This window comes from Dermacentor variabilis, chromosome 1 (genome assembly GCF_050947875.1).
Source record: "Dermacentor variabilis isolate Ectoservices chromosome 1, ASM5094787v1, whole genome shotgun sequence".
Taxonomy (NCBI): domain Eukaryota; kingdom Metazoa; phylum Arthropoda; class Arachnida; order Ixodida; family Ixodidae; genus Dermacentor; species Dermacentor variabilis.
Genome location: NC_134568.1, coordinates 18603842 through 18617979, shown reverse-complemented (window position 1 = coordinate 18617979; position 14138 = coordinate 18603842). Strand labels below are relative to the sequence as shown.

Below are 14138 nucleotides of genomic sequence, written 5' to 3'. Positions count from 1 at the left end.
TGAAATACGCGACCAAGCACCGCTTCGGCAGCCGCAAGCGCAAGCCGCCGAACATCCGAAGGATAAGTAGTCCTAGCAGAGATGCGTCCACGCGCGAGGTTAGACTATCGACGCATTGCCGGGTAGTTCGCAGGCTGTTGCAGCCTTGAGTTCCAGTGGTGATGATACCGAACTAATAACGGCCGTTTCCGATGCTTCCGGGCCTGGAACGCCCCGTAAATGCTCCGCGACATACCCCAATTGTGCCACAGCAGTTATCGAGATGAACGACGAGAGTGCGGTCCAAGCGCGTGCGTCGGCCGGCCGTGAAGACTAACCGTGCATCAGCAACGGTCGCACCATACAGTCGCATCTTGAGTCACAATTCATCTTGTCGGAGGTGTTGAATATGACCACCGCCACTGTCCGCGCGTCACTTGGTTCTGTGTCGGCAACCGAACGGAAGATGGGGTTTACGGCTGGAGGAGCATGCTCGGTGGCGACGGACTCAAGCGAGCCGAGCGGCTGAGAAAGATGCCTTGCGCAAGAAGATGGCACAAAAAGCACATGAAAGCAAGAATAAAAGATCCAAGAAGCCAAGAGATCAACCTGACACCTGCACCTACAAGGCCAGTGGTTTCTAGTCGAATAAACATGGCCCAAAACTTCGAACACCTTTTTCTCAAAACTTTTTTCTACGACCAAGGTCAACTTGCAAAGCCAATATCGCAGCCACCGTTATGAATATTTTTATACTGTTTGTTTTGTTACACTCATCGTGCACCACTGCACACAGTGACATGTTTTGTTTTCAAAATACTTGCTTCGATAATTTGTTATCTTTTGTTTTCCCAGTCGAGATTTTCAAGCAACTGAAGTAGCTGCCGAAAGAATGAAAATATAAAAAAATTCTGTTATGCTAAAAAAAATTACAGGAATGTCACTGCGTGGAGGATACATATAGAAGTGCTATCAATGTTTGCTTGAACTCCTAGCATCAATATACAGGTGTGCAGGCATTTTGCAAAAATGAAAGCAGAAAAATTTTGTAAACAATAAAGTACTTCAGATATTGCAGCCATATTTTCACCATATTTTCATAGTTTTGTTTATGTATTATTATTAACACCTGTGTAAAATTTCATCAAAATCGGCTGGTAAATAAAAAAAGTTCGTTTGGTTCCCCATATCCCCGCTTAACTATACAACCAGTTTTCTTGCAGAGTAAACAACTTTCCAGAAATTGAAGAAATTCAGCTTTATTGCATAATTTGCTTGGAGGCGAGTGATCTACCAAACTATACATGACAATAAATATCTACATACGAAAATGTTTTTTCAATGAACTTTTTTTTTAATTTTCTAATACATGCAACATTATTTCGCTTATTTGCACTTTACATAGCTTTGCCTTTCTGGAACAAAAAAGAATCACAGTGATAGCACAAAACGCACCTCCAATACAGCATCAGCACCTAAATTGTGGTTTTGGGAAAACAATGAAAAACATTTCACTACTGATTGAAAGTTTTAAAAAACCGCACCAAAGTATATTAGTAGGCACTAGGTATATTTCATGGACATTTGGCCATTGTCGGTCGACGACATAGCATGCACTGCGAGTACGTTCAGTTTAGTAGAGAGACCGTAATCCTAATCGCTCCGCACCAGCCATGCAGAACCACCGCAAAAATTACACAAGAAAATGCCGAGTCACTGCTTCATGTCCAAACACAACATACGGGCCTTGCAACCGAGGCCTGTTGCACTGTCGGCGGTCACATCTTCAACAAAACGCCAATATTTCGCTCCGTGGCCGTCGTAGATGCAATCTTGTCAAGCATAGCTTTCTCATGTGCTCTTATCCACTTCCTCTTCAGTTTCAACAAATGTGCTCAATTCTTCCGCGTGTAACCGGCGCGCGGATATGTGGGATCCGGCAAAGCTGCGAGACGTCGACTTTAAGCGGCGAACTGCCAGGTCTGTGCGAACTGCGATGACGGAATCGCTTTCGGAAGTATTTTCGGAAGTAATGATTCACGAAACGAAACTTTGTCGGACCTCCAGCATATCCAGTGTCAGTCGCGAGACAGCCAAACTGATGGCTGTCGTTTGAGCGCTTGTGGTCCTTGGAGCCAATCATGACTAGTCATTTTGGTCAAATGCTGGAATTGACCAATAGCCGCAAATTTCGTTTTTTTTTTTTTTTGCGACTGCAATGCTGGCAATGGTGCCGACCACCAAAGAAAGCCAGAAACGTGAGCTTTCAAATGATACCAAAATGGTGCTGGCAGAGCATGCAGTTATCAAGTTATGCGCAAAAAAAAATCGGGCACGATCTGTCCCCAACTTAAAGAGCAACACTTGTGGATTTGCATCTTTAGATCACGATAACGGAACTACATGGTATTTTGTAACAAAATTACAGAGAGAGCACGGAAACAAAAGCGTCACGACATCCCCCTCTTGATAGCCGCGCTATGAAACAATTCAAAGTGTGTTTAGCAGTAGCAGTCCCTATCAAAAGTGACTCATCTCATTCGCCAAGGCTTTCTAGAGCACACACCTGAAACCGTAATTGCCATTTGTTGCAGCTGCCCTCCCACGATTGCCGAAGACAGCATAGAACAAAAATATGTAAAGAATTCCTGTTTTGTTCCTAAAGTAATAATTTCAAACAGCACACTGCAGCTACAGCCAAATTATATCCAATTTAACAGATAATTACTAGTACCATAGAGCCTTGGCATGTTAAACTTATCAAGTTGTCTGCTTTGACTGCATTGAGTAACTAGAAAAGTGAGACACTACAAGCGAAACTACAGCAGCTCAGAATTGAAGGCAACGATCCCACTACAGACATTCAGAGATGAGTAGTCTTACCACTGGTGTCTGCTACACAAAAAGGATTACTTTTTGCAAACCCATAATCAATATGCCAGTAAAGTTCACATCAGAGCTTTCGAAAGACTGACTTACTCAATGGCATGCCGTGGTCCAGTCAGGGTGCAGGGTCGCTCTGACATAGCCCCACAATCTGGGGCCATCTGGATCTTGCACCCAGACTCCGCTTGCAGCCGGCTGATCTGCTCGCCTCCCCGACCAATGACTGCACATCAGCAACACAGTAAGCTGGCTTGACTAAGCCACAAGAACTAACACTACCACTTCAAAGTGCACAATAAAACCTGGACAGTAAGCAGCATGAATGCAGTCGAAGGCAAAGTGCAATGAAATTTCATTTTGACCAATATGGTTATGAGTAGTCTATGCAGTCGACTCTCGTTACAATAGACTGATAATCTGACATAAAACGTGCGTTTCCTAAGTTCATAATATCCGAGACAACTCACTTCTTAAACTTTCGTCGCTATGTCTAACCTTATTGCAAAAAGTGAGCGATTAATGTTTCGCCCGAAAGGCTAAGCATCGATTACAATCGCAAATAAAGCAAGCGAGGCAGCAGCTGCGAGCGAACTGACCTGCATGCTGGTTCTCGCTTCTACGTGAATGTCAAAAGCATAGCGCATACGAAGCGAGCGGAAATGGGCCCATTTTGTCCGCATCACGGATGGACTTCAAGGTGGCCCACTGCAAGCGGCAGCAGCCGGTGTAAAACCTCTCCCTCCTCATCGCGCACAAAAAACGACTGCGTTCCAGCCTGCCTTTCTCCCTCGCCTGCCTTCCTCCCTCGCGCTCTCGATTCTGCACTCGTCGGGGGACCCTCGCAAGTCTGTTGTCAGCTCGTGTCGACACGGCAAAAGTACGTTTTGAGCACCCGATTTTGAACATATAGGAGACATGGTAGCAGCACCCGAGCTAAAGCTTCCTCTTAAGTAGATGCCCCATTTTACTCTTTTGATCATTCTCCATACTTGCATGAAAAAAAAAAAAGCTACAACCAAACTTGCCTGGGCTTTATTATTTGTAGGCTTTACAGTAGAACCCCGCTGTTACGTTCCTCACTGCTGCGTTTTCCCGGCTGCTACGTTGTTTTCATCCGGTCCCGGCATAGCTTCCATAGGATCCAATGTATAAGGAACCCCGCTGTTACGTAGTAGCTGTGAAAACGTTCCCGCATGATACGTCGCAACTTCGCCCCTCGAACCCGCCTGAGCTAAGGTACGAAACGCGCTCCAACCACCATTTTGACTTTTAAAGAGTTTTGGCCTGGCTTGGCTATGGAACTGGCTGCAAGAAGCCGCACGCCAGTTCAAGAGGCCGCCATCGAACTAACGTGTGGCTTCTTGCAGCCAGTTCCATAGCCAAGCCCGGCCAAAACTCGCCAAAAGCCAAAATGGCGGTAACATACGACGACTACGTCGCCGTGGATGCTGTCGTCGTGACGTCAGAGTGTCAGAGCATCGCCGAGATCGTTGGCAACTCGGTCGCGAGTGAAGCCGCAGACTGTGATGCACGAGCCGCATGATGCCGGGGAGTTGCCAAATCCTAGCTTTGGAGAAGCCGTCGCGGCTCTGGACCTCCTCCGCAGGTACGTCGCACCTCACAGCGACGCTGACAGCAATGCGGCCCTCCAGGCTATTGTGAAATGTGTAGCGATTTCTAGCGAGCGAAAGAAACGGCAAGCCACCATTCTGGACTTTTTTTAGATCCTAAGCGCACTCTGGAAATAAATTGTTTATAGTTGAAGCTGCACTTTTTTTCATTCATTTTCGGAGCTTTCCTCACTGTTGCGTTTTCCCGGCTGTTACATTTTTTTTCCCCGGTCCGGTGAAAAACGTATGAACAGGGTTCCACTGTATAATGGCTGTGGTCAACAACAACAAAAAAAGCCGCCTTTCGATTCTTGTCTGCACTCGTGGGCACGCAACAAATTGCGAGCGGCAACAATAGTAGCCACGTTTACACTGATATGTTAGAAGTGTACCCTATTCATACGCGAACGCTTGCAACACAGCTAAGACATTCGCCCACCCTTAGTGGAAATGTGCCGTATTAGGATAGTAGTGAAGGCAGATGCCATAGTTCCTGCAGCATAACCGCCATGTGTTTATGTCACTGGCAGCTAAGCACGCCCATCTCCAATTCTGTCCCCTCAAAGTGGACATGGCTAGGTTATTGCCACAGACTTGTTGATAATAACAACATTACATTCATTACTGATACAAAAGAAACTGTTTCAATGCGCGTAATTACTCACGAAAAGAAAATCTCATTCGCCACGTTCGGCTTGCTCCACCGGCCGACATTTGTTTTGGTGTCCCGCACTATTACAGTGGCAGTCTCCTGTTTGCAGACTTGTCATCCCGCGGCTCATGCCGGATGAAAACATTTTTTCCTTTTCGGGGGAAATTTAACCCGCGTAATGATTGCACACCTGAATTTACGGCAATTTTTTTGACAAAAAGTGCGATCACTATGAGAGTTGATACGGCAGATCAATTCAACGTTGCATAGCTTGCGATATCCAAGCCGGAAATTTTCAACTCACGCACTTTGGAAGAAACTGCAGTTCAGACATGATGGCAGGAAGAAGCCAACACATCTTTCAATAAATACGGCTCAAGCCACCCACACCTCAAGCATGCACGAAGGGAACGAGCGCAAGCGGCAGCCAAGCGAGCCGAAGCAAGCGTGCTAGGTTTGAGCGGAGGACCCCCCAATTTTTGCCTTTCAGAATACAGGATTCCACAGAACTGATTTGCCATTATTTATTTTTTTTTGCATTGTCACCGAGCAGCTGCACGAACAAAAGGCTCTGTGCATCTCACAGGGGGCTCCAGCTACAAAGCTGCCGCATATTAGGCCTCTGTTTTGACATGGTTTGAAGTTTTTTCAGTTTTCTCAAGATTTTGTTCCACCACACGTTACACAAACTGTTGTAACTATTTTTAATGAATATATTGATATGAAATATATTATTGCACATATGCGCACTCATCTCTCGAGATATATGCAACTAGAACAAAAAAAACTGATGCAACTTTTGCATTTAAGCTCATTTTGCAAACAAATTTGGTAAAAATTGAAAATTTGTTTCACTTTTCTTAGTTTGGAATATTTCTTTAATATTTGTTACATTGCATTCATCCTACTTCATTGCACAGGTCTCCCACTTGGCTACATGAATGCCAAACCTTTACTCAAAACAGCAATTCATTAGACCACTGTGCGAGACCTTTGATCACATTTTATTAGAAAAATTACCTGCCGAAAAATAAAATGAACTACTTTCTACACTTTAAACAGTTGAATAAGCTAAATAAGCCATGCTTATTCAGAAGTGAATCCTGGCTCCTCATATTAAAAACATTTGTTGTTTTCTGTGACCTACCACCTAAAGTACCCAAGAAGAATTTCAACACCCCCTCCTCCCCACTCAACCAGGAAAGCTTAGAAGTTGCACCTCAACATCCCTGTCATCCCTCCCCCCCTGAAGGAGGAGAAGAGTGTTTTAAAACGTTTGGAAAATAAACTTTTTTGTTGGAGCCACTTGAAAGTCAATGATAATGATACAGGCAAAGTCTGTCAACATGTTTAGCTTCAAATCTCACTCAAGCCTTTGCAGTCCCTGAACAGGCATACAGTGACAACACTGGTAGACACACAGGCAGACTTGGTTGCACATAAGCGGAAGTATGTGCAGCAACGTATCGACCATTCTTTCCTGGCACAGGGGCCTTATAACAATTTTTTCAATACATTCAATAGTTTGGACTTATTTACGTTCCCTGTGGAGTCCGAATTATTCGTCTACAGTACTTGTAGTCTTAGCTGAGAAATACAAAAATTAACGAACTGCACCTAGAGAAAAACACACTGACATTAACTGCAAGTCTAAATTATGGGTTTGCTTATCAAAGTATACGTTGCATGCCAGACAATGTACACATTTTGCATGCAAAGCATGTTGTTCTGCTCCAAGTCACTGTGGCGGCTACCGTAAAAACCGGAATGTAGGTCGAACTTTTTTTCAAAACACCATTGCGAAGTCGACCCTCGTCTTATATATCGGACAATGGCAGAAAAACTACTGAAGTCTTGCAACGATGGGCGGATGAAGTAAACAGCCGCCATTGCCATCAGTAGCAGCGCGGCGACATTGTGGCACTGCCATTTTGCATTTCCATTGTCGCAAAGTTATGTTGGTTAAAGGCTGCTTTTTCACATTTTGTTTTAAAATGAGCGGAAGCCGGCGGCAATTCACCGTCGCCTTCAAGAAAAAGGCGATTGAGTATGCAGAAGCCCACGGCAACCTGGAGGCCCAGCGCAAATTTGGAGTATCCTAAAAAAGCATTCAGTACCAGCAGGCGCAGAAGCAGCATATTACAACTTGCAGCAACCGAAAGAAAATGTAATTTCGGAGGCGGACCGCAGAACTGGAAGACAAGGTTTCGAAGTTCATCCGGGAGCAGGGTCGCTGCCTGTGACTGCCGAATGCATCCGTTTGAAAGCGGTAGAAATTGTGCGCGCCTCTGGACTGGGCAGCGAGAAGCACTCGTCATCCGACTAGTTCGGACGACTGATCAAAGTCGTTGCTCTGACTAGGAGTAGCGCTTGCGCACTTCGTGCCCTTCTGTGTACTGTACACCCGGCCAATTTTTAACAGTATCGCGTGATCATCGACCCGCGTGTGTCAGCACCTTATCACGGCACGGAGCAGCGAAATAGCGAAAGTAAGAGCACATATACACATGCGCGTATCTCATTTGTTTCGCCGCTCAGCGCCATTAATAAAGTGCTGACAAGCACACGGGTCGATGGTTACGCAATACTGTTAAAAACTTGGCCAGGTGCACATGCGAGCAGCAATTAAATAAATACTGTCACCATTGTGCAACCAGCTGAGTCGCATTTGTTTCAAGGCAAGGGTGTCTTTCGGTACTTTTGCCATTGAAAAAGTTTTTCATTTTTAGAGTTCATGAGTTGGGGGATCGACCTATCTTCCGGTCCGACCTATAGTCCGGTTTTTACAGTAATCTGTAGCAACCACAGAGCTGCTTTTAACGAAGGATCAACAATGACAGTGCAGGACACTATGCAACAAGGGTCACTCACTTAGTCCAACCATTTTGTCAGGTACACTCCACTCTTCAACAGCCGGTGCAGCGTTTGCTAGGGAACCCCTGAAATGGAAAGACAGTTTCTGAGGCAACAGTGCACAAAGCATCAGCCAGATGTGTCGCTATACACAAAACTACGAAGATAGAAAAAAAAGGTCAATTAGACAGCATGAATTGGACCTTAAAAAACACAAAGGACAGTCTCTTACCTCTGTTGAGCCAGTGCCGCGAGCTGTGCTCCAAAGGCTGCAACAAAACAGCAATATGCTGAGCATTCCCACAAAACCATAGTACACAAAACCATAGTCACTTTCTTGACCCAAATGTCTTCCCTCAAGGTATTACACTTGCAGAGCCTGATAATCCGAACACTATAGGATAAACAATATGCAAAGTGTACCACTTAACCCTTTCCATTCTACACTACTGTCCCAAATTCAGACGAAAAATGACTAATCTTTAAAGACTCCACGTGCCAACATGCTTTACTGCCTCAGAAATAATAGTATAACTTCCACTTGCACTATTCCGTGAATTGTGTGCTGCCATACCAAAAGCATGACTAAGCACCAAGATAATACTAGGCTTGTCCATAGCATTGCTAGGAAATGTAAAGTACGGCTGATGCGGTGATCTCATCCTTGGCAATTTTTACGAGAAACACAGGATGATTCCAGCTCATCCAAGACATGAAAGAGGTTAATATTCTAAGGCTCAGTGCAGCCAGTAGATTTCAAGTACAAGTGCCCTGCCGCAATAAGTTTCCCACTGCATGAAAATTTGCGACTCGAAAAAAATATCTTCATGATCTATCACTGCCATTACAAATGTACATCATGCAAAAATACAGAACTAGGGTACACAGAAAAAAAAGTTAACCATGCTTTGTGTGAAGGAATACCTTCTTGGCAAACCGCAATTTTCTTTTTTACATTCCCATTTTTCAGACAAAGGCAAAATTAGTGACCAAAGAAAACTTACGGTCATTCACGGCGGCCAGTTTCTTGGCGTCTGGTGAGCCATCTTAAACAGAAACAAAGAAGAGAGGCTTACAAATATGCACATATACTGTCCAGAAACAGGCAACGTCACTGACTACGTCAACCCTAAAGCTGAAATACCTTGCTTTGTTGGAGCATCCATTTAAACCCTTCCACAAGCCAAAGGCCCTCAGGGTTATGCAAGGATGCACAAGCACTGCTTTGGCACTGTTTTTACACCCTCCAGTTGGAATAAAGTGACTGGAGGGCTCTAGCCAGTGCACCAAGCCGGAATAAAGCAATGAGTTATTTCTCTTGTCGAGCTTCGTTCAGTGGTTGAAGCAAACCAAGCACATTATCAACAGAATCAGACGATCAAAATTAAATGTCAAGGTTTGGCGCCCCAATTGAGCACTGCCACCACGAGAGGTGTATTATATAGAGTGCTCTGAATTTTGACCAGTTGGTTTCTTTAAAGCACACGTAACCCTAAGCACTCTTGCATTTCACTTTCACCAAAATGTGGCTGCCGCACTAAATAGAAAAGAATCCTTGTATTATATTGGCCCAGCATTCAGTGTCTGGAGAAGCGGCTTAGTGTTAATGCTGCACACTTAAGTTTTGAAGATTACTGGCAGAGAAGCCCTTGTTCTTATAGTTGCCCCGTAGCTATATTAACATGTGCAGTCTCGCTATGGGAAATTACCGAGTTCGCTTTCTATTGCATCTATGAATTCCATCAAAAAAAGCCCAGCACCTGGAGATTTCAAAGTTTGATGTACGAAATTTTTTAGGTAAATGCTAAAAACTTCAGAGTATCGTTACAGCAGCATGGGATTTGAGGTCAGTTAAAGGAAGCTGCATGTTTGTAGCCTGGTTGCTCAAAGCGTCATAAACACAGTAAAATGTTTCTGTTCAATATATGCAGTTGAATTATCTTGATTGCCAACCATTTCTTACCAGCGTTTGGAGTTTTAAAGAGGGCAGAACTACTCCTTGCTAATGCAACTACAGCACAGTGAACCAAGCGCAATATAGCTTACAGTAGCACTTTCACAACCATTCCGACCTAACGCCAGAGTTCAGATAAATATACGCGTTAAGATAATGCTGGAAGTACAAAATCTCAAAAGACCTGGCAATTCACACAGCAGACACTACAACAAGATTATTAAATTTTACTGGCATGTTTAACAAATGAAACTGTAGAATGGTTTCCAATTATCTTCAAAGCTTGTGATGACCGGGAACCTTTTAAATTTTGCACGAAAGAAGGTTTAAGATGGGGCGGTGTGAACAGGCGTCTGAACGTTGAGAGCCCACTCACAGCCCCCCAGCGTATATACAAGTTTCTCAAAAGTACAGGTACTCGTATAAAAGAGAGCACGCCTACTTAAAAGCAGCTCTTATGAACTACCTGCAACTTGCATAGCATGCATGATGAAAACATGAGAACACACTGGCAAACAAGCCCTGCATGTAAGTGCCGTTGAAATTATGTTGTTAAACACATGTTGAAATTTTGCTGAAACACTTCTAACACAGCATTCAATTTGTTCTCTACTAAAGAAGGAAGCATCTTGCAAACAAACTACTTTGCCAGTCAAGGAAGTTGTAATTAGAACTGAGCTACTATAGCTCCCGGGCACGGCTCACAAAACCAGTTTACTTCCACGAACTATGACACAAACCTAATTAATGCACAGTAAATAGAAAATCAAATAGCCTGTAGTACAAGAATTATCTGCAGGATTTAGAACACGAAGGCAAGCCCGCCACTGCCAGAAATTGGTGGGCTGGCCTTCTGCGAGATAAATTGTACCTTTGAAACAAGTAGCAAACAAACAAGTCTCATAAACCTATGCTAACTGCTGGCTAGCATTGATGACTATGTCTTCATCAGTGAATACATGTCCATTGTTCCCATTCAGCTTTGTCGCACCTTGAATATATGCACAAACATCAAACCGCGAAAAAGCAACAAAGGAGCCCTTGAAAGAATGAACTTTAAAGGGGCCCTGAAACACTTAATCATAGAATGGCTTCACTAGTAAAGTACATCATCCCACAAATCTCGTGCCAGAAATATTTTTCGAATCCTTTAACTAAACGGAATTACTGCAGCAATACCAAGCTTTCTTTCCGTCTCCGCTAGCATGCTCGAAACCTGTACAGCGGAGAAGTCAAGGGGGCTGGCTGCATGCAGAACACCACTCACGTCAGATGCCAAGCTCGGCAGACACTGCTAGGTGCAGTGCAAAGATGCGACCATTTTTCCATCGTTGAGATCGCAGACATTAACTAAAAATTAGGAATTATGTATAACTGACAAAGTTCTTGCGATCACGAAATTAGCCAAGGGCATTGGTTGACCAACTTCTTTTGACATGTTACTGTAAATTCACTGCTGCAGGCAGCGCAATATTTGGCTCGCATGTTCACAGGAGCCTCATTGCCTGCTGCAGCTGCAAAATAGGCTAGTGTCTGATGCTTGGACCGAGCTTGAGCATATGAAACTTGTTCCATCACACAGTTTCTCATTCAGGACATCTAGCTTTCTAGATTGAGTCAAACCAATGTAGAAGTTTGTTATTTGGAACACTCACACTAAAGGCTACAGAAAATTCCCCTTAATCTTTGCACCTTCTGCTAAATATTTTGACTAAGTAAAAGTGCAAAAATAGGCAAAGGTAGCAGATAGGAACAAAAACTAGGCCTCAACCCGAAGCAACATTTTGAGAAGTTCCCTTGACCTTGTCAAACACTGATGAAGACAAGAAGACACCTTGTTGAAAGGTTGGCTCCGCATTGAGCACTTTATACACGATACAGATAAATGACTAATATGGAGTGCAGTTGACCAACTAAAAGTACATTAACAGCAACTTTTGCACTGATTCACGCACTCGTTGAGGACCAACACTACAATACATGCATCACAGCCATTCTCTAGAGCAGATATACATAGTTAAAACCAACATCTCAAGTCACACCAAAAGTTTACACTTTACCCGATTATACTGCATGTGTACCACACATGTCAGAAAAATTTTCTGCACTGCAATTATAGATGAAAGAATGAGTTCTCAAGTTATTTGTCAAGGCAGAAGTGTGCCCGCACATTTTTACCTATATGCATACAAATTTCATGCTTATTTGATCACAACTGTACTATCAGTGTTACAGAAGTAAGATGTCACGCATTTAAAAATCGTACTGCTTGCAAGAAAAGCCAGTTGCAGAGAAGCAGTACAGTGACACTGAATTCACTGCCTGCAAACTGCAGCGACCATAGGATTCTAGTGCACAGTGGCAAGGAACACAGGGAATCAAAGGCACTCACGTCAATTATCCAGGTCATGTCATAAGGCTTCTAAAGAATGCTTTTATCATCTGCTCACCCCATAAGACTGACTATGGACTCATTTCAACCAGAACTTTTTCATTTATCAGATCAAATGCAAGTTCTAGCTTAATATTCAGCTGCTTATCTTTTCGCCCTACTTTCAAATCAGTGCGTGTAAATGCACAAATCACTACACCAGGACGCCGCGATGTGCACGCGTCTGCATGAACACAAAGGCCGCCACGTGGCACGAGCTGGTACCGGCGTCGTCGTCCAGGCAGCCATTTTGAAAGCACGGATAAAGCGAAAAACGTGCACAACTCAATAAAACGCAGCAAGCGTAAACGGGCAGGCTTACCATTCCTGTCCATGCTATCCTCTAGAGGCCGCTTGGTTCCACCGCCAGGTATAGCGCCCGCTTCGGAATTTGATGGGGGGTTAATCTTTGCAGCGATCTGCACAAAGCACCGGCATCGCCGCTCATCATAAAAGAATCGCACGGATAGGCAGTCGAGCCGAACTACGGCGGAACTCCGTGCGATAAAACTTTAAAATACGCGACCGAGATCCACTAAAACGAACGACCCATTCTACACGCCGCCCGATATCCCAAAAGGTCGCGTAGGTTACTGCTCTACAATAAAAAATCGCGTAGGTTAATGCTCCACAATAAAAAAAAATCCTATAAAAACGGGCGTGGTACGTTATCGTGCTGCTTTATCCGTTATATTTTGCGAGCGCCAACTAGTTGCGGTCGCCCATGGTTCAAAATTGTGATCCGATCTGATATGGGCCTCCGTTTTAGGCCTTATTAGCCGCGCTCCAAAGAGGAAGGATAATCACCTCAAGACCAAAATTAACCAATTAGCTTATTAATTGGAATACAATCACTTTTTCAGCCCACTAACCATTCTCTTTCGGCTCGGGAAAAACGCCGGTACGGCAACAATGTCGTTTGCTGTACACGCGTTCGGCTTAGCTCCCACAGCATGCCATTTATCTAGCAACAATATGCCGGTCATCACAAAATCATCCGAGCACAAAAAAGTTTCAGCAGACCAGCCTTCATGCAGAGCGTATACAGTCGTCTATATCTGTCTACGCGACCGGCATAAGTTCGAATACTTTGTCTAGTGCACGGCAAAAAATTGAGTTGTGACGCCGCACAATAACCGACCACACCATTAGGCTTAGTAATGCAGACCAACTATATCTTACGCTGCCCGTACAAGACATAACGTGAACAGAATATTTCTGCAGTACTTAACTAATTTGAACACAGCGGCAGCGCAAAGATGCAGGCATGACGTTATTTTTCACTGCTAGCTGCTGAGATCAAGGTGCCGGTACGCCACGATGCCATCCACAGCACGTAGACAATGAGCCGACCCCCCTCTCGAACGCCAACATCAGTAACGTAGTCTTTAACCTGATACAACTCATAACCGGCCAAAATTGTAATTGTACTCACCTGTCGCGCTCTTTGCACAGCATCCGCGAACGCTGCACTAGGATCGTACCCACTAGAAATATTTGATTGTGGCGGCGCAACCGCGGTAAAATCCGACATGCTGCAAGACCTCAAAATGGCGGTTGCACATTTGTCACGTGATACAATGCTCCACGTCGCAGGAAAACCCGAGAGAGAAAAGACGGAAAGCGATCAAGGCTCTGATTGGTCGTCTTGCAACGGCACGCAAAAAAAATAATAAGTTCTTAATTTTATTTGCCAGCTGCTGAATATCACAATTTTTGCAATGTATTGTTTTATTTCTTTAAATCTTGATTTTATTTAATATTTTATTTACT

The 14138-nt window shown here is 44.1% G+C and overlaps 1 protein-coding gene across 4 annotated transcripts in view; it reads right to left on the bottom strand.

Moving 5' to 3' along the window:
* The window catches only part of Psi (P-element somatic inhibitor), a 69428-nt gene extending 55471 nt beyond the window's left edge, over window positions 1-13957 (bottom strand). For 3 of the 4 annotated variants that reach the window (XM_075685240.1, XM_075685256.1, XM_075685264.1), the window contains exons 1-6: window positions 13801-13957; window positions 12688-12784; window positions 8985-9026; window positions 8213-8249; window positions 7999-8066; window positions 2959-3088 (exon numbers count right to left, since the gene is read on the bottom strand). In XM_075685240.1, coding sequence (XP_075541355.1) covers window positions 2959-3088; window positions 7999-8066; window positions 8213-8249; window positions 8985-9026; window positions 12688-12784; window positions 13801-13899 — 473 coding nt within the window. In that variant the 5' untranslated portion in view covers window positions 13900-13957. The remainder of the gene's footprint in view (window positions 1-2958; window positions 3089-7998; window positions 8067-8212; window positions 8250-8984; window positions 9027-12687; window positions 12785-13800) is intronic. The other variant, XM_075685247.1, reaches the window with a different exon arrangement.
* Between the last annotated feature and the right edge of the window lie 181 nt (window positions 13958-14138).